The sequence below is a fragment of the Pantherophis guttatus genome, chromosome 1 (assembly GCF_059756535.1).
Source record: "Pantherophis guttatus breed Tessera chromosome 1, ASM5975653v1, whole genome shotgun sequence".
Lineage (NCBI taxonomy): Eukaryota > Metazoa > Chordata > Lepidosauria > Squamata > Colubridae > Pantherophis > Pantherophis guttatus.
In genome coordinates, this window is record NC_142063.1 from 162,598,409 (window position 1) to 162,623,132 (window position 24,724).

The 24,724-nt window shown below is 38.2% G+C and overlaps 1 protein-coding gene across 1 annotated transcript in view; it reads right to left on the reverse strand.

The window, feature by feature from the left end:
• Positions 1 to 24,724, reverse strand: part of COL5A2 (collagen type V alpha 2 chain) — a 178,161-nt gene that overhangs the window by 83,978 nt on the left and 69,459 nt on the right. Inside the window, exons 2-4 of the mRNA XM_034429209.3 lie at positions 12,533 to 12,763; positions 3,132 to 3,145; positions 1,843 to 1,875 (exon numbers count right to left, since the gene is read on the reverse strand). Of these exons, the coding sequence (XP_034285100.2) occupies positions 1,843 to 1,875; positions 3,132 to 3,145; positions 12,533 to 12,763 (278 nt within the window). The remainder of the gene's footprint in view (positions 1 to 1,842; positions 1,876 to 3,131; positions 3,146 to 12,532; positions 12,764 to 24,724) is intronic.

Here is a 24,724-nt window from a genome sequence, read left to right on the forward strand (position 1 = left end):
GATTAAACTGTTTATATGGAGGCTCAACCTTATTTGGGAATGGATAAATCATACAAAACTTGTATCCATCAAGAGACAGCACACAGCAGGAAATCTGAGATATTTGCCTTTCCTATTTCCTCTGTAGCAGACAATTATTCCATTAGATAAAGGGAGAAAAAAGAACAGCTAGCCAATATAGGTATCTGTGGTGCTATCAGATGTAAACTAATGTATAGAGTTCTTATCACTGCATTACAGGTATGGCTATAGAAGGGAAAAGAGGAAGAGGAAGAGATCGAGCAATTGATCTTTGTCAGTCTTATTTGGAGATACCATGTTTCCTTGAAAATAAGAACCTGTCCTATATATTTTTGAACCCAAAATAAGTGCTTGGCCTTATTTTCGTGGAGGTCTTATTATTTTGGGGCACGTGGAGCAAGATGGGGCTCCTCTTGCAATCTTACCTGATTTCCAGCTCTATCTCCCCAACCCTATCCAGAGGAAATGGCGGGGACTGGCTGTGCATGCGTTTAAATATTTTCGGGGTGCGTTTATTTTTCAGGAGGGCTTATTTTCAGGGAGGGTATTTTAGTGCTTGCACTTAAAAGCCCAATTGGGCTTATTATCAGGGGATGTCTTATTCTACCCAAACCAAGAAACAGGGTATTTCTTGGTTTGGGTAGAAAGAAAGCTCCCATAATTGCCACATACTATTTGTGCCAAATGCTAGTAAGGTCCAGTTACTAAAATCTTGCTTTGATGGTTCCATCCATTTAAGAGAAAGATTCCCATAGAAGAGAAAGAATCATACTGGTGCCAGGTTTTTAATGTTTAGTATTAATAGATATATTTATTATGTTGTTTTATTATTAATGTTTTAATTGTTGATTGGGAACCTCCCAGAGTTCAATATAAGATGGATGGCTATATAAATATTTTAAATAAATGAATACAGTAGTCCTCAATTTACAACAATTCATTTAGTGACCGTTCAAGCTTATAAAGGCACTGAAAAGAAGTGACTGACAACCATTTTTCACACTTACAACAGTTGCAGCATCCTCATGGTCACATGATCAAAATTCAGCCACTTGGCCATTGACTCATATTTCTGACGGTTATAGTGTCCCAGGGTCATGTAATTTTGTGACCTTCTGGCAAGCAAAGTCAATGGGGAAGCCAGATTCATTTAACAACCGTGTTACTAACTTAACAACTGCAGTGATTCACTTAACAACCCTGGCAAGAAAGGTCATAAGATGGGGCAAAACTCACTTAACAACTGTCTCGTTTAGCAACAGAACATTTGGGCTCAATTGTGGTCATAAGTTGAGGACTACTTGCAGAGGGGGGAAACAAGAGAAATTCTGCTATATGCTACAGTTTGCATGGCATTTGGCAGGGGTGTCAAACTCGATTTCATTGAGGGCCGCATCAGGGTGGTGTTTGACCTCAGGGGTGGCGGGGCAGGGGGGGTTGCCCTCTCAAACTTCATTTTCACTGGCAAAGGCACCGTGGGCAGGTCCTTCGCTGTTTTCAGGAAGGCCCTGTGGGCCAGATCTAAACCGGGCCACGAGCCTTGAGTTGGACACCCCTGGCATATAGAAATAACCATGAGTAGAATCTGTTCCTCAAAGTTGGCAGATAAAAAATATTTATATTCTACTGTATTCTAATATCTATAGAGAGTACAGATATTTGTCCCCTAAAGAACCAAGAATTATACAGTTAAAAAAAAATATCCTAACTGCTTCCCAAACGAATAACAGTTTTTTAAGATTACATTCTATAAAATGCTTGTCAGTAAAGAGTAATATAACACACATCCGGACACAGACACACACACATACACTAACTTACCACTGGTACTACTCCAGGTTCTCCTTTTTGACCCTATAAGGTAAAAAAGACAAAATTTATCTGAGGAAAATAGTATTTAAAAAAAAGCATCGAGAAATAGTTTTTCCACTTTTTCACATTTCACAATGAAGCATAAATTGACATGATTGTGGAAAGTCTTCCCTGATTGCTACAAAAAAATTTCAGCATTAAAGGCACATGCTAGGCTCACTTAGCCGTGAGATATAATTTCCTAATTTAAGATCCAAGATTTCAGGGCAGACAGAGCTGGCTTGCGAAGTGAGATAAACGTATTCCGGTGTTCTGCTTTCTGTCTCCCCCACCTTAAAACTGAATCCAACAATCCGCTTAGAGAGAAAAGTACACACCCTAAAATAATGTCTTTTTTTCCCCCTGTTCACAAGAATATTTATTGATATAGTTAGTACTTCCGTGACTAAGGGCCTAAATACCTGAATAAATTTTCATCAATAGCCTTTTTCCAGACACTGATTAATGACTGGGTAGAAAAGGCCTTCCCAGATATTGTTTCATTTTAGCTGAAAAGCCATTGGAAAACCTGTCGTTTTAGTCATATTGCCATGTTTAGTCACCTGGTACTTGCTTTTATACCATTCAAGCACCAGACTTATTCTTAGGCAATTTAAAAATCAGTTTTCCTTCCTTCCTTCCTTCCTTCCTTCCTTCCTTCCTTCCTTCCTTCCTTCCTTCCTTCCTTCCTTGTATAATCACTATTTTTCTTTTTTTCTATTTATTTATTTATTTACTGACTGACTGACTGACTGACTGACTGACTGACTGACTGACTGACTGATGGTATTTCTTCAAAAAATAAATACATTGAATTGGCTTTTCATTCTCCAGGTAGCAGAAAGATACGTCAAGTTTCTTCCCATTCAGATCAGTTTATGATATGCTAAAGAATCATTTATGCATTCTTTATCCCATATGCCTCAAGCGGCAATAGTGCTCCACCGAAATCCACATCTGTCATATCATTGTTTTTTCCGTACTTTCTTCCCATATCTAAGCATTCCCTGTTATTTATTTCAAGTCAGAGAGTCTGGAAACTTTAGAAACCATGGTAACAACCTTGTCTTGCTAATGTTAATCAGTTTATGAGAGGAAGACTATTTCTGGAACCTTGAAGTTCTTGAAATATTATTGCTCTCCAACTACTTCCAATTTGAAGATAGATAGATAGATAGATAGATAGATAGATAGATAGATAGATAGATAGATAGATAGATAGATAGATAGATAGACTAAATAACAATAATTAAGCTTACCTTTAGTCCTCTACCTAGAAAAATGGAAGCAAAATGAAATAATTAATTAACATAAATAATTTCCAAGCACTGGTGATCATGTCTGTAAAGCCATATCTTATGAGCCAAGCATATTTAACATTTGAAAGCTAGTGTCTATACTTTGTCAAGGCCATCCTACCTATTCTCTACCTGTGACCCATCTATTGAGTTTTGGACTGGCTCATGAGATTGTTCACCACAGATGACTATTTAAGCCACTGGTTATGTTGCTATGTCCTGTTCTGGAAAGGGAGGAAGCCTCCCCCACCCCCCAAAAACACACACACCAACAGCCTGTCGAGGGCACTGCACAGGGGTGGGCTGCTGGGAGTTTGCAGGGATTCGGGAGAACTTCTAGCTAAGATTCTGTGCAGTTCAGAGAACCCTCAAATCCCACTCCTGGCTGGCCCCGCCCATCCCACCCTGCCCCTCCAAGGAGTCCCCACGCGGCCCGCATTGGATGCAGGTAAGTGCAGGGCGCACGGGGAGGCTCAGGGAGGGCAAAAAATGGGCCTACCGGAAGTTCGGGAAGGCTGGAAATGGGCCCGGCCTCCAGAGCTTGGGGAGGCCCTTTTCACTCTCCCGGAGGCTCGAGGAAAGTCTCCAAAGCCCAGGGAGGGCAAAAATGCCTCCCCCCCCATGGTGAAGGAGGCCAACTAGGCCACGCTGACCCAGAAATCGGGCAGAGAACCCTTGCTAAAATTTTTGAAGCCCACCCCTGGCATTGAGCAAATCCACCTCATCCAGGAATAATATTTTAATAATTATCTCAATCCCCCCCCCCTTTTAACCTATTTTACCAAGTTTAAGCCATTTTGGAAGTCCACAGTGAAAGGACAAAACACAATGTCTTTGTGCTATTAAATTTGGTGTGTGTGTGTGTGTTGAACAAAGAATCAAGGATTTTAATTTTTAAAAAGGCAACAGACCGATTTCAGAAGCATAGACTGCTGAGATTTGAACAGAAAAAATTACTCTGGACAAATAGAGAGAGGGGGGGGGTCAGTGAATGAGAAAAAAGATGTGACTAGAGAACTAACCACTGAAAAGAAACAAGACAATGGTGTGGCTACTCTGTCCATTCACTGCAACTTCACCTTATTAATTCTCTGAACAGGGGCCCTTTAGGCAAACTCTGAATCATATGCTGGTCCAGTCATTCTTGCTTCTCTGAAGAATGTCAACCGAGACTCCTGAGGAGGAAAGAAACATCCTCGCTCTCCAGAATCCCATCCTTATCCCAAAACCTTGGAATAGGACAGTGGCTAAGTCACAGAATACTTAGAGTAGCCAGATAGCCATTGGGCTAATCATACTAGAGTCACCAGTTAGCTTCCAGGCCTCCAGATCTAATACACCGTCATTAGGCATATACAGATTGTTTCAGTTTTAATTGCTGTTGGAGTGCAAATATACAAATATGGAATATAAAACATTTGGCTTATTTTATGTTCCTAAAATCAGCTTTTTACCAGTATTAGTTAATCCTCTAGAAGAGAGATGCTAACCTCCTCTGTCTATCTATGACTGGTTGACTGCAAGGCACTGACATGATGGAAAAAACAGACATCCAAGAGCCACAGTGGCACAGTGGTTAGAGTGCTGCAGGCTACTTCTGCTGATCACCGGCTGCCAGCAGTTTGGCAGTTCAAATCTCACCAGACTCAAAGTTGACTCAGCCATCCATCCTCCTGAAGTTGGTAAAATGAGGACCCAGATTGTTGGGGGCAATAGGCTGACTCTGTAAACCACTTAGAGAGGGCTGTAACGCACTGTGAAACGGTACATAAGTCTAGGTGCTATTGCTATTCTTAGGTGGAAGTCGTTTTGGGAAGAGATTTGGCATCAAAATCATAACTCTGAATGAAACAAAGACAGGCAGGAAAAAAAATCTAAAAAGTTGAGCTGCAGTCCATCGATATCTAGAAAAGCATTTGTCGCCTATTCCTACTGAGCAACGTAACTGGGAATAAATTTAACTAATTGGGTCTTATTTCGGATGGCACAGAAGTTCACTTGGTTCAGATTTTAATGCAAACTAACTAAAGCCATACTTTAAACACTTAAACTTATTTAAATACAGGTATTTATGTGATTTTTTTAAAAAAAATGCAAAATGCAAGTTTAAAAAATGCATGCAGAAATGCATAAGGGTAAAGTCTGCTGAAATCTGCACACTTGGGAGAAATCATGCCAACAGCAATGTATTAAGGAAAAACACAGACAGAAAAATAATTTCTATAACATGTGCATCAAAAGCACATACGTTTTAATGCAGACTCGTTAAAAATGCATTAATGCACTTGTGCTGAAATGGGATAGAAAAATGTAAGGTGGGAAAGAAAATAAACTTGAGTGTACTGTATCTATTTACTGTGCACTGGGCTTTTAAGACTACATTTAACCTCAATATTTTGCATTTATGTCTTTATTTCACATAGTAGAAAATCTTCTAGGTAGCATGAACCATTAGGTAAAATATTTCTAATTATCTCCTGTTTTTCTTTGAGCACATACCTTTTCTTTTAGGGAGAATGCTAAAATCAAACCTGCATACACAGGCAGGCAGGCAAGCAGACAGACATACGTATGGGAGAACATATATATCCTCTCTTAGACATTTTTGAGATTCCAGTTCCCAGGATTGTGAGGGCTATAATCTCACCACATCTGTAGGACATCAGGTTAGGGGCAGCTGACATGAATTAATATATTTAAGAGCTCTTATGGAGTCTGCAGCTTCCAAACATATTTCTCCCTATTTGTATTACTGAATAAATATTCAGCCTTTGACCTTAAAAAACACCTAAACACTCTCCAGACACGTACCATCTGTTTATTAAAGCAACCATATCTGGTTTTACTGCTTAACCGATGTAGAACAACCAGCACAGCATCCTTTATTCATAATCAGTATCATCACTGACAAATCATTTTCAGAAAGTATAATGCACTAGGGTGTATACCAGTGGTGGGTTGCCCCCGGTTCGGACTGGTTCACAAGAACCAGTAGTAAAACCAGAGGGAGGCCCCGCCCATCACCCCGGATGTCATCGTCAGCGATCTGCGCATGCGATCCCGTTGCGAACCGGTAGGAAAGGTAAGTAGAACCCACCCGTGGTGTATACAAATGTATTCCATTGTATCTAGATATAAGCCCTTCTGGCCTGGATGGAATTTACTTCAAAGTAAATATGGATAGGAAAGGCCTGTGGATTTGCATGCATGCTTTGCTGGCTTTCCAGTTTGAAAGAATGTCACGAAGTTCCTCCAACTATAAGTTCCTTTTTTTCCAATTAAGGGTCATTCCAGTTTCTGTTTCTCTGGGCAGACAAATAATGAATCATTCCTGCTGTCATTTAAAGAGATTTTGTTTTCCTTTTGCAGGGAACTATATGGTATGAATTTTGGAAGAAAGTACTCCATGTGTAATAGTACTACATTTCCTTCTTAATCATGGAAACATTTAAATAGGTTAATTTTTTTAAAAAAAAAAATACTAAAGCTTCTATGCCATTAAATTCCCATTTGTTCTGAACAGCTGACAAAATGCCAAAACATAGGGTTAAAAACATGTTGTGTATAAATTACCATCATCCATCTATGCACAGTGACATTGCCAACTGTGACGGTAGGCTAAACATATGCCTAAATGTGTCCTGAAGAGCTGAGTCTCTGGATGCCAGGATGGAGGAGGAAGAATGGATGATGAGGTAAAAGCCATTCCCTAAAAGGCCATCTCAGAGAAGGCTTGTCGCAGAGTCCCTGTAAACAGCATTTTAGTTCTGCTGTTTCTATTCTATTCTATTCTATTCTATTCTATTCTATTCTATTCTATTCTATTCTACTCTACTCTACTCTACTCTACTCTACTCTACTCTACTCTACTCTACTCTACTCTACTCTACTCTACTCTACTCTACTCTACTCTACTCTACTCTACCACATTTTTTATGCCACCTTTATGACTTTATAAGTAACTCAAGGCAGAAAATATACCCAATCTTCTTCCGTTTTCCCCTCACACCTCTGTGAAATAGATTGGGCTGATGTAGAATGACTGGCCCAAAGTCACTCAAGTGAGTTTTTATGCCTGCAACGGGACTAGAACTCAAAGTCTCCTGGTTTCTCGGCCAGCACCTTCACCACTACCCTGGCCTGGCTCTCAGTGATTACCTCTCTCTCTCTCTCTCTCTCTCTCTCTCTCTCTCTCTCTCTCTCTCTCTCTCTCTCTTATTGTACTGACAGACCTGCAGATAGCAGGTACAAGTAGATTGCTCAGTTCCTTCCTTTTTGTCTCTTAAACTATTGATTATCAATAGATCATCTAGGGTGGGTTCTTCACCAGGATATTTTAGAATCTTTTGTGATTCTCCATGGATACTGAATGAAACTTGACTCTTATAGGCTGCACTACAATGTCACAGTAAGCCCAAACTGTAATGACTCCTTGATTATTATGTGATGGTGTGCTTTGCTTGATCAATCCTGCTTCACTTTTTCAGCCAGCTTCACTTTTTCATCCACCAAGCTTAGTTAACATCTCTTGCATATTTACTCTAATATCTGAGCCAGAAACTCTGGCTTGTCTCCTGGCAGGTTCCATGCTATGGCCCATTTGAACTGCCAAAGCAACATGTTTGTATAATAAGCTGGTTATTGTCAAGCGGTGCTTTCTCTATGATCCGAATTCTTCTACAGAGCAGAGTTTAACGGGAATTAAGTTCCACACAATAAATATATTACTAATTTCAATTAAAAGTTTCATCCCTGAACTCCTGGACTACATTTTTGTTTTGCGTTGACCATAAATGTGGGATCCATGGCTGAAAAATCTCTTAGCTGTTTTTGTCTGGTTTCTTAATCATCAGATTCTATTTTATTATTTGAAGAGAGTGTCTATTTTTGTAGCAAGATAATGCTGCTTTTGCTATGAAAGAAAATCAGAGGAAACACAGTAATGTAATAATTTGGCAATTGTATCTGAATGGGCTTTAAAAAAAAATGGACTATTATTATTCTGGGGGGGGGGACGGAGGCGTCTAGCCTTACGCTACCTGAAAACAGCTCCTATTATCCAAAGAATATATTATATGCCCAAGTAGCAATTTGATGCTATAACACTGGCAAATGTGACTTATACAACATTAAGGTCATAGTCTAGAACAGATGTATTCAACCTGCTTGTGGCCCTGGACAGCTAGTAATGAGGCCCCACAAGATTTATAAAACATTTGAGAAAGTTTTGTTATTGATATACATTAATAACTCCCTTTCTACAATACTGTAATTCCTTAATTCAGGGTAGAGTCAGGGTAACTGGATAAAGCTGAGCATTTTCTGACCAGATGCCCTTCCTGACACCATGTGGAGTTCACAGCAAAAAAAAAATTCTTTGTGCCCTAGGAAAGAAACATCTGCCACTACCTAGGATTGAGCTCTCAGTCTTCCGAGTGGGAGATGTGACTCTTTACCACTAGGCTACCACGCTTCTCTTTTATTTATATACATTAATTATATTATACACTTTATATGTGGCCCAAGACAATTCCACTTCACTTGGTGTGGCCCAGGCAAGTCCAAATGTTGGACACCTGTGTAACCAAATTGTTATTTTCAACTGTTTTTAAGTCTCAGGTGACAGCATTCAGGTCTCAAAGCTTTCAGGTCTCAAGCTAAGATTAACTGGTGACATGAGTCCAAAGAGGCAGAATGTTAAGTAGAAGCTCTACTATTTCAGAATTATATCAGGAAAAGGTTTATTTAGACGTCCTGGCAATTTTACATTTACAACTTGAAACATAATGCATGTTGCAGATCCTCCCAGCTCTTTAGCACTATATCTAACTACAGAGTTCTGCTTCCAATTAATTTCAAATAAATTCAGCATGGATTAGTCATGCATTCATTGGATATTTTGTTTAGGAATGTCTCAGCAGACCCATTCATTGATCTTGAACTCTATGTGCATGGTAAAAGAATATGAATTCATAGATCTAAAGGCCTGACTCACAATATATCTTATGAACATTTTTAAAGTTGGTATTACAGAGATATATCAAACTTAGACTGAAGAATTAGAATCTCTGAAAATGCTCCATCAATGGCAGCAAGCTTTTAAAAATATTAACACCCACCCAATGTCAAATTTGATACTAAAATTGATTAATAAAAACTGTATTTTAAGTTGACAACTTCCCCACCTCACCCCTGCACCATCACCCCCCAAAAAAATTACTGTATTCAAAAGGATGAGTATTAGATTTTCCCTACTATATTTTCTCTGGAAATGTAAAAGTTCATTGGCCCATCCGATTTGATCTTCTGAACTAATGGTAATCATCTGGAATAATATTTCCACGTTTGTAAGTAGATTCATGGGGAAATCTCTAAATGTTAAAGATGTTAATGTGATGTAGAATCATATTCCAAAACTCTGGAATCTTACTGTCTATGAAGAATTCTGGTTATTCTGGGCATGGTGGATGGAAATATATATATATATATTGAGACAGTGGAAAAGTGATATTACTCAAGACAATAAAAATTGGCTTTGAGAAATGTGGCTTTGTCCAACTTAGAAAAGGCAGTATTTTTAACTAATCAATGATTGAAGCAATACATTCCTCTTTGGTATAGATTTTGTAATATAATTTTATAATTTTAGTAATATGTAAAAGTAGTTTTGTAAACTAGTGATGTTTATTTGTTTTACATATTAAATGTTTAGTATTAAAATTTGTTAAGTTCTGTTAGGGTCTTTAAATGTTAGTGAAATCTTTTCACCTATATTTTGGTTTTAATTTGTTTAATTTTTTTTCTTTATTGTTTTTTTTTTTGTATTGCATGGTTCTTTTTTATTCTGATATTTTGTTTAGTTTGTGCAATCTTAACAAAAGGTATTTTTAAAGAAAAAAGAAAATAATTGAGTCCTTCTATATCTATTTTAAAAAGCATTCTATTGAATTTATCAATCCATTCTGTGTTCCTGAAACTGTCAACATCTCTTCAAGGACCTGGGAATGGGGATGAAATAGGCACAATATGAGGGATTGTCACTGAACTGTTGCTTTCTCTACAATCACCAACGCCATTTTCATACATAACACATATTAACAGAATAACAAAGCTGGAAGGGACATTTGAGGCAGTGGTGAAATCCAAATTTTTTTACTACTGGTTCTGTGGGCGTGGCTTGGTGGCTTGGTGGGTATGGTGTGGTTTAGTGGGCGTGGCTTGATGGGTGTGGCAGGGGAAAGATACTTCAAACTCTCCATTCCCTCCCCACTCCTGGGGGAAGGATATTGCAAAATCTCCATTCCCACCACACTCTGGGGCCAGCCAGAGGTGGTATTTGCTGGTTCTCCGAACTCAAAATTTCCACTATCGGTTCTCGGAACTGCTAAATATTTCCGCTACCAGTTCTCCAGAACCTGTCAGAACCTGCTGGATTTCACCCCTGCTTTGAGGTCTTCTTGTCCTAGCCCCTGCTCAGAGAAGAAACACTATACCAGGGGTGTCAAACTTGATTTCATTGAGAGCCACATCAGGCTTGTGTCTGTCCTTGGAGGGCCAAGTGGGCATGGCCAGGGTGGGCATGGCCACCTCAACATTACTCGTGTTGGGGGTTCCTGTGGGGACCCAAGCTCTCTGCCAGCTTAAACGGCACTGCACTGCAGGACGGTCCTTCACTGTTTCCAGAGCAGCCCCACGGGCCATATCTAAGCATTCCATGGGCTGGATCCAGCCCCCGGGCCTTGAGTTTGACACCCCTGAACTATACCATTTCAGACAATTGGGTATCCAGTCTCTTCTTAAAACCCTCCATACAAGTTGTGGGAAGCACCCACAATTTCTGAAGGCAAGCTGTTCCACTGATTAATTATTCTCACTGTCAGGAAATTTCTCCTTAGTTCTAGGTTGCTTCTCTCCTTGATTAGTTTCCACACATTGCTTCTTGTCCTACCTATATTGTCCCATAGATATGCTTGAAGAATTCAGTCTACTTCTATATGCATATCCATTCCTCTCAAATTTCACTCCTCTCAAATGTCAGTGAAAACTTAGTCATTGCTGGGCATTTTAAATATCTTGCATGTTCTGGAACAGTTTTCAGTTGAAAAATGTACTAAAATTATTGAACATTGGAAAGTTTCATTCAATCTATATTTTGAACCAAGCTAATCTGATTTTGGTACCCCTGATTACTGTCTTCTAAGCTGTGCTCTTCTCACGAGCAAGTCTTTGGTTTTAAAAGAAATGTTTTTGTGTTTGGATGTGGTATACATGAAATGCTCATCAGGGGAAGGAAATATGGGGAAAAACTGTGTATTTTAGGAGAAAAGGTATACAAATTAAACTTGCATGTGTTAAAGAACCAAACCAAAATGAATTAGCAACTTTATATATGTAACACTTGCACACTAGAAAGATAAACCCATCCATTTTTAAACAAAAAGTGTTGGGGGGGAGAAAATGCTTTAAATAAATAAAAAATAGAATAAGATCACTTTCTAAATTTACAATAAACATTTCATAATGTTTTGTACATTTTGATATATAACCTTTTGGTTTTTTAGCTTCTTGGTTTTTTTTTTTTTCATAATCAGTGATCACAGTATGCTGTAGTATACGCATGATCTTCTCTTGTGTCATACTTTACTTAGACATTATTGTTGTGACCCCAACTCCCGAGCCTGTCCTAACAGAGGAAGAGGACTCAGAATGTGATGGGGAGGAACTGACAAGGACTCCTCTCCAGGACCCTCCTTTCTGGCAATGCCTCAGGTTCCATCCGAAGGCCAGGAGGAACAGCCTGGGATGTGCCAGGAGGAAGGCATATTGGAGCGCCAATTGATAGGGAGCGAGGATGATGAATCCTGGCTTGATCCTAGGCAGCGTCAGAGGGAGAAGCGCGCGCAGCAATGGAAGAGGCGTGGGAGGGCCAGAGATTGAGCTGAGTCACGGAGCCATGCCCCATCAGGAATAAAAGTGAGTGGGATTGCTCAAAGTTAAACCCTGAAAGTCATATTATGATCTCTGAAATTCGGCTTGGATATATTTTGGACTGAACATTGACTAAACTCTTGTCTCGTGGATAATTTGTTGCTCCTGGAATGGACTGAAGATAAGTCCTCTTCTGCTTTATGGGAGTGAAAACGGTCTTGGCAGGCATTCGACAGTTTGCTGCCAAAACCTTGATCTGCCAAGAATTCTAATCTGTTTACCTAATAAAATATTGGCAGGCGTGCTTGGTATTACGTTTGCCTGTGTGAGGAAGGGGGACAGAACAATTACTATCCAATGGTCACTGACTGTACAGATTTTAAAAAAACAAACTGATCTATTAAAAGTTATTTTTTAAAAAAAAAAAACTTTACCGATAGAACCTTCAAATCCATTTCGGGCTGTGTTTGGGCATGTAGGACAACACTCTCCAGGGGGAACTTGTGGGTTTTCACATTCTAGTGGTTCGAGACACTGGATAGCATCACACAGAATGGCTCCATTGTCACACACACAAATCTGGCATTCTGTAGGTTTCCAGATGTCCCTGTTCAGGTACACCTGGTTATTCTGAGTGCAGGCGATTTCTTCTTCTTCTTCGAAGTCTAGAAAAGAGAAAGGACAGAGAACAACATTAGTATCATCGGATTTCTGCTGTGAAGAAAAAATGCTTCCAACACAAGAACAGGGAAATATTCCTGACTCAGAAGACTTATTGAAGGTGTCTTGAGCATAGCTATGCAAAGCATTTCACTGGGCAGATGTGCAGTCTAGAACCAGGAGAGGCGCATACCAATGTGGTTATGACACTGGCATAGATAGCAGGACCAAATCAGCCTGGGAGCTTTGAAAGCTACACATTTATCCATTTCATACTAAAAAAAAAAAAAAGGAAAAATGAGACGTACTAAGCAAGTCTTCCCAAAACAACATCAGACTGTGGTCATCTATGCAGAATTGCAGTAACATTTGGCCACAAAAACATTTTCTAATATAGTGAAATCTTTTAAGAGAAAATCCCACTAAACTGAATTAAAAGGACAGATGGGCTGTCATTTATATTCTTGACTTTCAGAAGGGGAACCTTGGCTACAAGTTCAACTATTCCAGCAAGAATCAGCTTTGTTTGTTTAAATATGTTGGTGATAGTCAAGCAAATATAGCAGTGGAATGAACATTATCCATGCCCCATGGCACCATAATTCAACAGCATTGGAACAAAGGCTGAATTCTTGAGCTAAAGCTCAGGGACAGGGTTCAAACAACCCCTTTAACCCATATTTTTGACTGAGCCAGTTCGGTTTAATGTATTAGGACATAAGAACACAAGAATAGCTCTGCTCATTTTGGCCAAAGCCTCTCATACTCCCACATTTTATTTCTCACGTTGGCCAACTCAATGCCTTGAGATGCTCACAAGCAGAAAGGAGACTCAGAATCCTCTTTCACCCCTGCAACTGATACTGTATTAACAGGGATGCTGCTGCCCCAAATTTTGATAGACCTGCCCTCCATAAATTTATCTCAATCTCTTTTGAAATCATCTAAGTTCACTGCCATAGCCGTGTATTGTGGTGATGGATTTTACCAGTTAATTGGCCATAAATCAAGCCAGTGAAATTTGCAAACCATAGCTGGACTTGCAGTGTGAATCTAGGCAATGCCTCATTTAGTCAACAAATTATGTTCAACCCACAACAATTAGTGCAACTTCTGAATCCAGCTCCAAACTACTTTGTACTCCTTTGAAAGCACTACCCATGCCTAAACCTAACATTTTATTATATTTATTTGATTTACTCATGCATGCAATTATAATTTTTTTAAAAAATTAGAACTAGATGATGATGAAGAGGAGAAAAAGTAAAAAGGAGCATCAGAAGAATAAACATCAAGATTTTCAGAGTTCTCATAGCATCTTAAAATAGTACGAAATTTGAAAGCTACTTAACACTGTAGCTCCCTTTACTTTCTGAACTAAAAGTTGCATAGTCAGTAATTCCTCTTCTGATTTATCCACTCAATACCTTCATGCTATAGGAAAGATAGTACGTAGCCCAAAGATACTCAGAGAGCTTTCAAGCTAAAGGAGGATTTCTCTCCCCAGTCCTAACCCTGTTCATTAATAATTCACATCCCAACATGGCCTAGTTAGCCGCATATCTGAGTGTACTTAGCGAGATAAATTTGATGTGGGGAGTTTATCTGGTTTTCTGGTTTTAATAGGTTCAGTTTTAATATTTATGCCCAACTTCAATCTTTTTTATTGCAGATAAAAGTTGTTATATTTTTGGGTTGTGAGTTGCCTGGATTGTGGGATGGGCAGCTGTAAAAATATTTCAAATAAAATGAATATATAAATAAAATATCTTTGACAGCAAGCAATAAGTAATGAGCCTTTATTATTTTTATAAATCACTGAAGGTGACAAACATACCTAGTACTCTTTCCTTCTCCTATTTTCTCCACAACAATCTTCCTATGAGGTAAGTTGAGCTGCAAATGATTGACTCAAGGTCACTCAGCCAGCTTTCATGCCTAAGGCAGAACTAGAACTCAGATCTCCTGATTTCAGATCTAGTACCTTAATCACGACACTAAATTGGCTCTATTCTACGAAGGAATTTAACATTTCCCAAGGTATCGAAAAAACAAATGAACAGCCAATTCTCTCATATAAGCTCAACCAATCTCTAATAATTAGTTAATTTCTGTATTCCAAATATAAATCGAATGAAATATATGAGGGAAGCCAGGAGAAAAATCTTTATTTCTGAAAAAATAATAAAATGAAAAATAGTGGCAGCAAAGAAGAAAAAAAATTAGCAAAGCTGGTCTCCATCATTCAAAAATGTATTAAAATATTATATACAAAGGGAAAAACAACACATGCATTCAATCAATGAAAAAGGCTGAATACCAATTAGTGTGACTTTATTGTTTTCCTGTAAGGAGTCCGATACAAGTACAACAGGAAAAGTATTCCTGCTTTTTTTCTTTTTTTTTTTTTCTTTTTTTTTTTTTTGCTGATTTCCTAGGATAGAGAATCCTTTCATTATTTACAGGGGGGAAGTACTAATAAACAACCACGAGAGGGCAGAAGAAGCCAAGTAAAACTATGCGAAATTATGTTTGCACCAAAAACAAAAAATAGGCCAGAAGCTAACTTGACTTACTTGGAGTCATCTTGGACTCTGACTCAGCCAAAGGAAGTTTTCTCTGCAAATGTAATAACCACATTGCAGAGATGCTGAGGAAAATAAGTAGCCTGCCTGCACTCTTTAATGAGAGATAAAAACAGAATTGCATGTTTGTAGAGCAGTGAATGAAACTGACATTTGGAAGTTCATATTCCAGTTTCTTAGAGCAACCCATTGGCTTTTTAGTAATACGATTCAATCACAGCTTGGCAAAGCAGGTACCAAAATTGACAAGATAATTAAGGGATGGAAGAGAACTAGTGTAAAAAAAAGTAGGTAGCCCATAGTATCAAACTGCCCATTTCTTCAAAATGAAGCGAAAACAATTGTACTGCGTAAGCTTTCAGCCTGAAGACACTGATGTGCCAAATACATCCAAGTATCAAAGGACCGACTCAGTTGGCAGCATAACGACCCTTCGCCACTGGCCTGGCAGGCCTTCCCAAATCTACTCTTTAGGACTGAATGATCCTACAGAACAGGACTGGGAACCAAACAAGAGTGCAGGGCTGAAGAATACCCACTTATATCACTTTGCTGCAGTACATTTGAGTCCAGTCTAGAGAGGAGTTGGCAGTTGTTAAGATTATTAAAGAAACAAAGTACCTGTGAAGTGTAAAATCTGGCCCTGCGTTTGGGCCTCAAGCATCTAGTAGATCAGTGTACAATTTTAAAATGTAGAATTGTGGAGATCTATTTTGTTTTATTAGAAGCTGAAATCCATCAGTGTTTTTTTATGTATTTATTATTACATTTGTTTGCTGTCCATCTCACATCGATATGACTCTGAGGCAGCTTACAATGTTAAACCAATTAGCGCCAGAAGCAAAGCTTGGATCAGTCAGGCAAATATATACTACCAGTTTTTGACCACGTATTTGTGATCGGCATCAGAATGAAGTCCCTTTCACTGAAAAGGGTATCTTCTTTTAGAATTCCCCTTCACCTCCAATGTTTTCATTTTAGAGTCACTACTGTTGTCACACAGCTGACAATTAGAAATCCTTGTCATGTTTCTGGAAATGACTCAGTTTTCAGAGGTCTCCTAACTTAGAACAACAGCTATATTACTGCCAATAGTTGGAGATAAACTATTTTAGTCTTGAGATAAAATCCTATTCCAAAAATCTTCTGCCATCTATCAAGCATGCTAGTGTCCCTTCAGATTTCTAAGAAACAGTGCAGCTTTGTATAAGCCCACAATTTAGGAGCAAAGACTGCCTAATTTAAGAAATCAAACAAGATGTGCTTTTAGATACTCTCATTAGTAACTATAACATTTTCCCTATTAATAGCAGACACTGTTTTCAACCGTACATAGAAATACAAAGCTGTTCCCAGCAACATCTAAACATACACACACCAAAAGGCAGATGTTAGACATACAGAGAAGGAGTTCTTACTGACAAAATTAACACACATACACCCAACACTGATAATAACTGCACTGGGGTGATGGGCGACATTATAATCATAGGCAGGAAAATAAAGATTAAATTCCTTGTGGTTTTGTTTCCATTAACAATTACCCCTCCTCTTCATGATACCTAGATTGGGTTTTTTTATATGTATATATGTTGTAATTCTAAAAACATGGCACTGATCCTTAATAGTATATTTAGTGTCAGCCCCACTAAGTAGACCATATCAGGAAAGCAACTCCACAGGAAGATTAAAACTACTTTTGTTGACATTGGCTTTAACAGTACATTCATGCAAGTCTAGTTATGCTGCATCCTTTACCTCTTTTTACACTTCATTGAATTCAGGAAGTGCCTGTCTGAGTGGAATGTTATCTTCTTGCTTCGGAATCTAAAATGTTGCAGATCCTTTTGCCTAGTTAATGGTTTGTGCATATTCCTGATGAGGAATGTAGAATCTTTATAGTCTACATTTAATTTCACATCTCCCTTGCTTTAAGAGGTGGAGGGTGGACACATGCAACATTCTGGGATTATACATTGAAAGAATGAAATCCCAAAATACTACTTTTCTTGCATCAAATGGTATCTCAGTAAAATTGATTTTGGAAAGCTAGTTTAAGGCTAAGGATTGGAATGACCTTTCACGTTCCTGCCGCTGGAGGATAAAATATCTCAGGAAATGAGAATAATGATATAAAGATATATATCAGGTTGATAATATGAGAAATTAGATAATTAGTAAAATATGACTATGGGGAAGAAGCACAAGGGATTTGTAACCAATCGACACACTGCTTGAAATTGTAATGGATGAAGGATGTTTTATGTTTGTTTGTTTAAAAATTAAAAAAAATGAGAAAAAAAGATGTTTTGCTGTGAAATCCAAATTTCACAAGTGGGTGGGGGGGAAGAATGCTGATTATAAGGGAAAAACTTAGTTTATTAAATGAAGTTGTAAGGCAATTAACATCTTGAACTAGGCTGCTTTGAGGATTATTTGATTAAAAACTATCATATAACAAAGTAGCAACTCTAAATAAAAGCAGTTTTCTTAACCAAAAAAAAAAAAAATTCTCAGCAAAGTAAATAAAATATAGGTAATCCTTGACTTGTGACACAAAGGAGTCCAAAATTTATGTTGTTAAGTGAGACGTATGTTAAGGGAGTTTTGCTCCACTTTATGACCTTCCTTGACACAGTTGTTAAGTTAATCACTGCAGTTGTTAGGTTAGTAAACAGAGTTATTTAAGCGAACCTGGCTTCCCCATTGACTTTGCTTGTCAGAAGGTCACAAAAGGTGATCACATGACCCCAGGACACTGCAACCGTCTTAAATATGAACCAGTTGCCAAGCATTCGAATTTTGATCACATGACCACAGGGATGTTGCAACGGTCATAAATATGAAAAATGGTGATAAGTCACTTTTTGAAGAGTCACTAAATGAACTGTAGTAAGTCGAGGACTGCCTGTATCCCAACCATATCCCAATATGTATAACTGCCAACACATCAGTTTCAGATATAGGTAAATTCTTTATTCTTAATCCAATGTGCCCATTTTTGATTTCTTTTAAATCGAAAATTTTAAATCTGTTTTTAAATTATTGGGATGTTTTAAATTTGTCTCAGGCTAAATTGTTTAATCTGGTTTTATTTCTGCTTTTAAATTTTGTATTTATGTATTTTATTTTGTGCCTGTTCACCGCCCTGAGTCCTTTAGGAGTAGGGCGGTATATAAATCTAATAAAAACAAACAAACAAACAAACAAACATTTATTTATGCATCCAATCCTCTTCATTCCCAAGCATACATCTTGTCTTCCAAGCCCTATAGTAGGTAGGCCCAGCAGAACAAAGCACCAGTAAAGGAGATTAAAGCATCTTGCCAATGTGGGAAGAGTGTTTTGTTATAGATCTTGTTTATCTTACCATCATTCACTTCTCTCAAAGATTAATACATTCTAATGTTACAATAAAATTATGAAATAAACTGCTTCCTTTTTCAGATGTCTGGAAGGGAGGGAGGGAGGGAGGAAGAATTGTTGGTAACTAAATCCATAGAAAAAAATTATTGATCATACAAAGGAGTGAGGGAGTGAGGGAGGGAGTGAGGGACGGAGGAAGGAAGGAAGGAAGGAAGGAAGGAAGGAAGGAAGGAAGGAAGGAAGGAAGGAAGGAAGGAAGGAAGGAAGGAAGGAAGGAAGAGTCATTGGTTTTAGGCATAATGCAAGAACATTTTGAAAATAAAATTCTGTGTTCAAAAGTTCCTGTTCTGGAAAAGATTTAAAAGTAAAATGTTTTTTAGAGAAACATTGACATTGACCTTCTCTTCCTGGAAAGCTCTGCAGATAACTGGCTGACTGTGTAGCAAAATTACTCATCTATTGCAATGCTGGTTCTGGGGGAAATTCAAAAGAATGGCCAGCAAGAAAAGCTGCAAGGAGTCCAAGAGGTGGTGGTGGTGGGGGGAATCCTTCTGTTTCTAGTTCCTATTTGGCTTTGCCCGCATCCCAGTTATCTAGTTTAGCTTTCAAGTTGACAAAAAACAGACCTTTGACATTCCAGAGTGAGGTATTGAGGATAAAAATGAACCAAGATAACAAGGTATGAAAAATATTACCCAGTGTAACTACTGTACTTAACTATATAAACACAGAAGGTTACACCAATGCTCAATTGAATAACATCCATTTGTGACAAAGGATTCATGGTTTACGGATTTACGGTTAGCATTCAGTCATTACAAAGGAAGTTTTATTCTCCTAAAGTTTATTTACTAGAATCAATCTTCAATTCAAATATGCAAGGACCAGTTGAGGTTGTGTGTGTTTTTAACCATGGTTTCTTTAAGATCAGACTGAAATCTTGTAAAGGCAGTGGTGGGTTGCTACCGGTTCGCCCCAGATCGGGAAAACCAATAGCGGCGGGAGGCTCCGCCCACCCGCTCAGACACTTCTGCGCATGTGCAGAAGTGTCACACACGCACCCACGAGTGAACCAGTAGCAACAGGTTTTGAAACCCGCCCCTGGGTAAATATTTTCTTATCAATGTTTGAAGTCTTCATTTTTCAAGATTTTTTAATCTGTTAATGAAACCTTACCCTTAAAATGCATTGGGTTTACAGCTCCCTAAACTTCCAGTTTAGGGAAACCCAAAATATCTGAAAGACATTAGATATGTTTCAATCAAGTATTAAACTTGCTCTATAATCACATACCAAAGCTTTATGTAGAACATCAAATACATAATAAATTAAAATATTAAACAGCCAATTGCCTTTAAAATCAGATTGAGGAAAACTAACCTAGGAAATTCTGATCATTTCTTGAAGCATATTTGGCAAAATGGAGTTTTTGAAGTTATATTCTGTGAGGATAGCTTCTTTGTGCAACTGCAGAGCCAATGTTAATATTGTTAAATGCTCTTTTAATATTGTGGAAAGTGGTCAGCTTGGACTCTATTCATTTCAGTCCTCATCTCTTTCCAATGCTCTAATAATAAAATTTAATTTAATGCTAAATTTGCCAAATTTTCTCAGAAATGTTTTAATACACACCATAAACTGTTGAAAAATGCTCAGGAATACTCGATGAACTCCACCCAAAAATAACTTGGAGAACTTTTTGAGGCCACTTTCGTTCAGCCTTATGACAAACCTAAATTGGTGCAAGAAAGATTGCTGCATAGTAAATAATTATAGCAAAATGCACATAGAGGAGAATCTTTTTAAAAATGCAGTAAATTAGTATAAGCTCCAGGAAGTAACGACAGAGATGTTATAACAATACAAGTGTCCTTCTTTCATCTATGAAATGCTAGATTGTATATTTCCAATTAAAAATATAAATATTGAAAACAAATGCAATTTTGTAAAAAGTGCTATGGAACCAAAAGTGGATGAGAATAATACCTCAACCAGGAATGTCCAACCATGGCAATTTTAAGACTTGTGGATTTCAACTCCCAGAATTCCCCAAGCAGCATTCTCTACCCTAACTCTAAACCTAACCCATACTGGTCCAGGAATTCTGGAAGCTGAAGTCCACAAGTCTTAGAGTTACCAAGGCTGGACACCCCTTAACTGTCTTGTACATATGGTCCAATAAACTATTAGATCATGTGTACAAGATAATGATACAGCCTAGTTCTTAGTTGCATTTGTTGCTCAAAGCACAAAGTACTTTTCCCTTCATGCTCAAACCATTTACCTACAGTTTGCACCATATATACAGCTCAGAGTAATCAATCCAAAATGTTAAAACAATTAATCACTCTGATGATTCATGGAGATGTGATATCCTCTTCACTAAACACCAAAGAGATCATTGTCAGTGGTGATTGATAAATGTGATATCCAGTGGTGGGTTTCAAATTTTTTTACTACCAGTTCTGTGGGTGTGGCTTGGTGGGCGTGGCATGGCTTGGTGGATGTGGCTTGGTGGGCGTGGCAGGGGAAGAATACTGTAAAATCTTCATTCCCACCCAACTCTGGGGCAAGGATACTGTAAAATCTCCATTCCCTCCTCACTCTAGGGGAAGGTTACTGCAAAATCCCCATTTCCTCCCAATCAGCTGGGTCTTGAGAGGCAGAGAATAGATGGGGGTGGGGCCAGTCAGAATTTATACTACCAGTTCTCCAGAACTGGTAAGAACCTGCTGAAACCCACCTCTGGTGATATCGCTGGTAAGTGTACTGTAATCACACCATTCTGTTTGCTCTACTGTAGTACCACAGTTGCCAGAGGCAGTGTTTTCTCCACCATATTTCATCACCCTTTTCGCCATTTTAATGCTTTGGAGGTGGGTAGTTTTAATTAATTTGATGTTTTCCCAGTACTCTTAATACAGGAGTAGGCGGAAGACAGATTGGTAGAATCTTGGATGATCACAAATAGATCGGCAAGGTTTAGTTCTGTTTTGGAAATCAGAACAAATTCCTGCAACCAGCATCATTCAGTTCAGTTTGCAAAACCATCTGATTTTGGCTTAACCTAGAATATAAGTATAATTCAAGAAAATCAAACACTCAATTTCTCTTGCATTGTAATAGATGCTAGAATTTAGAATGCTTTGTGGTCAGTTACAAACCTTTCACTGACTTGCCAACACAATATTTCCTAAGAGAACTTACTAAGATAAAAATGCTGAAACTAATAAAATCAAGGGCATGAGTACTTTAAAATAAACAAAAGAATTGCATAACTTGCCCTAGAGTCATTTTATAACTGCAGACTTCTCAAATGATTTTCAATACAGGTTTATTATTGCTTTTCTTCTAGGATTATGATTTCTAGGAAACAGAAATAATGCCCATTTTATTTTTTGATGTGGCTCCTTGCTTTGGGACTAATGACACTATGAACTTTTCCAATGCATAAATCTCTACATGAAATAGCTTTATCTTAGTTTAGAATGGCTATGTGCTTAATAATTTTGCAGTAATTATCCACTCCCAATCTGCTTTACATTCATCTATCATCAATTACCATTCCACAGAAAGCATTTTTTCTATAGTAATGGCTAGATGAAAAAGTGAACAGGTTCCATACTAAGGATAAGTGTATCAGGGTAAATTCCTTGCTTTTGGAAAATTTCCATTTTTAAAAAAAAAAATTATAATTCTGTAGAAACGTTTCCTAGGTCAACTTAATGCCAGATAGGAGTTGCACTTACTTTCTAAACTTTGAGAAGTGACTGATGTGGCACAACTATTCCAAAAACTCTGTGTAAGTCAGGCTGTCAAACTCCTGCCCCGCGGGCCAGATGCATTACACGCTGGCCACACCCACACTCGGTTTAGTGAAGGGGAAAAAAGGCCGATATATCATGTGACGCCACCATGACGATGCGAGTTTGACACCCCAGGTGTAAGTAATCTTCAAAGAGCTTGGTGCTATAATTACACCAGTGGTGGATTGTTCCTGGTTCGCACCGGTTCACAAGAACCGGTAGTAAAAAAAATTAGTAGTTCGGAGAACCGGTAATAATATTGCCTGGCCACACCCCCGAACCGGTCCCCAGCCCAGTCACCTGCTCGCTTACCCCGCCCACCTCATCAGAGGCTTTTTTTTTTTTTACTTTTAAAAGCATTTTTTTTTACAACCTCTTCGGCTGAAAAAATGCTTTTAAAAGTTAAAAAAAAATCCTCTGATGATCGTGCGGCTCAGCTGGGATCTTCAGAGGCTTCTGAAAACATTTTTTCTGCAACCTCTTCAGCCGAAGAGATTGTAGGGAAAAGAAATCCCTTTAAAAGCCTCTGGCAATCCCAGCTGACTTGCCTGATCGTCAGAGACTTCTAAAAGCATTTTTTCCTGAAACCTCTTCAGCTGAAGAGGTTGTAGGGAAAAAAATCCCTTTAAAAGCCTCTAGCAATCCCAGCTGATTTGCCTGATCGTCAGAGACTTCTAAAAGCATTTTTTCTGCAACCTCTTAAGGTTGTAGAAATAATGCTTTTAAAAGTATAAAAAAAAATTGGCCACACCCACCCAGTCACATTACCCCCAAGCCATGCCCACAAAATAAGCCATGCCCACAGAACCGGTAGTAAAAAAATTTAGAACCCACCCCTGAATTACACCCACTATAACTTTTTTTCCCCAAGTAAGCCTAATTTTAATCTTCTAGAGTTTATCTCATCATATATCCATCAGTAGGAAGATTTTCCAAGCAGGATCTGTGAGTAGAATTTCTTTAATTCCCTACTGCCCTTTTAATAGATGTATTTAAAAAAAGAATTTTAACAACTTGCTTTGTATACATTTTTTAATGAAGCTCTATAGGTAACGTTTAACATATAGAGCTAATATAACTGAAATCCCATGATTGAAGGCAACACTTGATCTCTCAGATTCAAAGCTAAATCTGGCAATTGGACAAGATGGCCATTCTAACTACAGCAATGTACTTCCAACATGGGAGCTTCAGTTCAGAGAGATTGTGAGAAACAGTTTGTGGCATCTTCGATGTGTAAAATGATCTCCAGGTGACTTGAATGTGTGAGTTGTGAATTCCAAGAATGATAGGAAGCATCAGGTTCTGAAAGCCATTATAGGAACAACTGGATGCATTTCATACAGAGTAAAAGCCTACAGAGAACTTCTTCAGCCATATGGCTAACTCACTGGGATGAGTGAGTAGAACTTGGAACACCTTTTGCTAACAATTGGTAAGTCAGTTATGATGGATAATGCAGCTGCTTGCTGTAGCTTTTCTTATATCCTGGCCCTAAAATAAAGCTTTTCTTTTGAGAGCACAACCCAAATATTACCTAGAAAATAAGAAATGGGTCAAGGGGAATAAGCCACTAGAAGTTATCTATTCTGCTTTTGGAGGAAAAGGAACTGATGGACTATTCAAGTCTAAACCAAAGTTTATTATATTTCATTAGCAGCATAACATTTAAACTTTTCAAATTTTCTTTCCATGGTATCCCATCATGAAATTTCCTCCAAAAAGAGCTTCTTTAGAACCAAATTAGTAATGGAAAACATTCAGGGTGTTTCTTCTGAACTATCCCAGCATTCATAAACTGAAGGATAATATATAAATGTGTCGATTCAAACAATGAAATTCAATGTAAATACATAATACAGACTTCCTGAGACTGAACTACTTGAGAAAACACTTTGGGGAATGCTAGCAGAATTCTTGTCCAATTTTCCATACGCACAAGCTTTGGTGCAAGGTAGAGTATTGAGACACATGGTCTTTCCATACTTTCTCAGTCAAGAGCTCTGCAATTACTGAGCATTATAGAAATTAAAGCATTTGCCATATGTGAGAGGAACAAAAAATAACATCATGATCTCGATTGTGCAGTAAAGATACAACAAGCCAATGGAAAACAGATGTCTTGGGCTGTTATTTTATAGGTAAAGCTGTGTCAGCTTTTCTGAAGTAAGCATCCTCTTTTTAGTGCTCTCAAAATTGGCAGAAATTA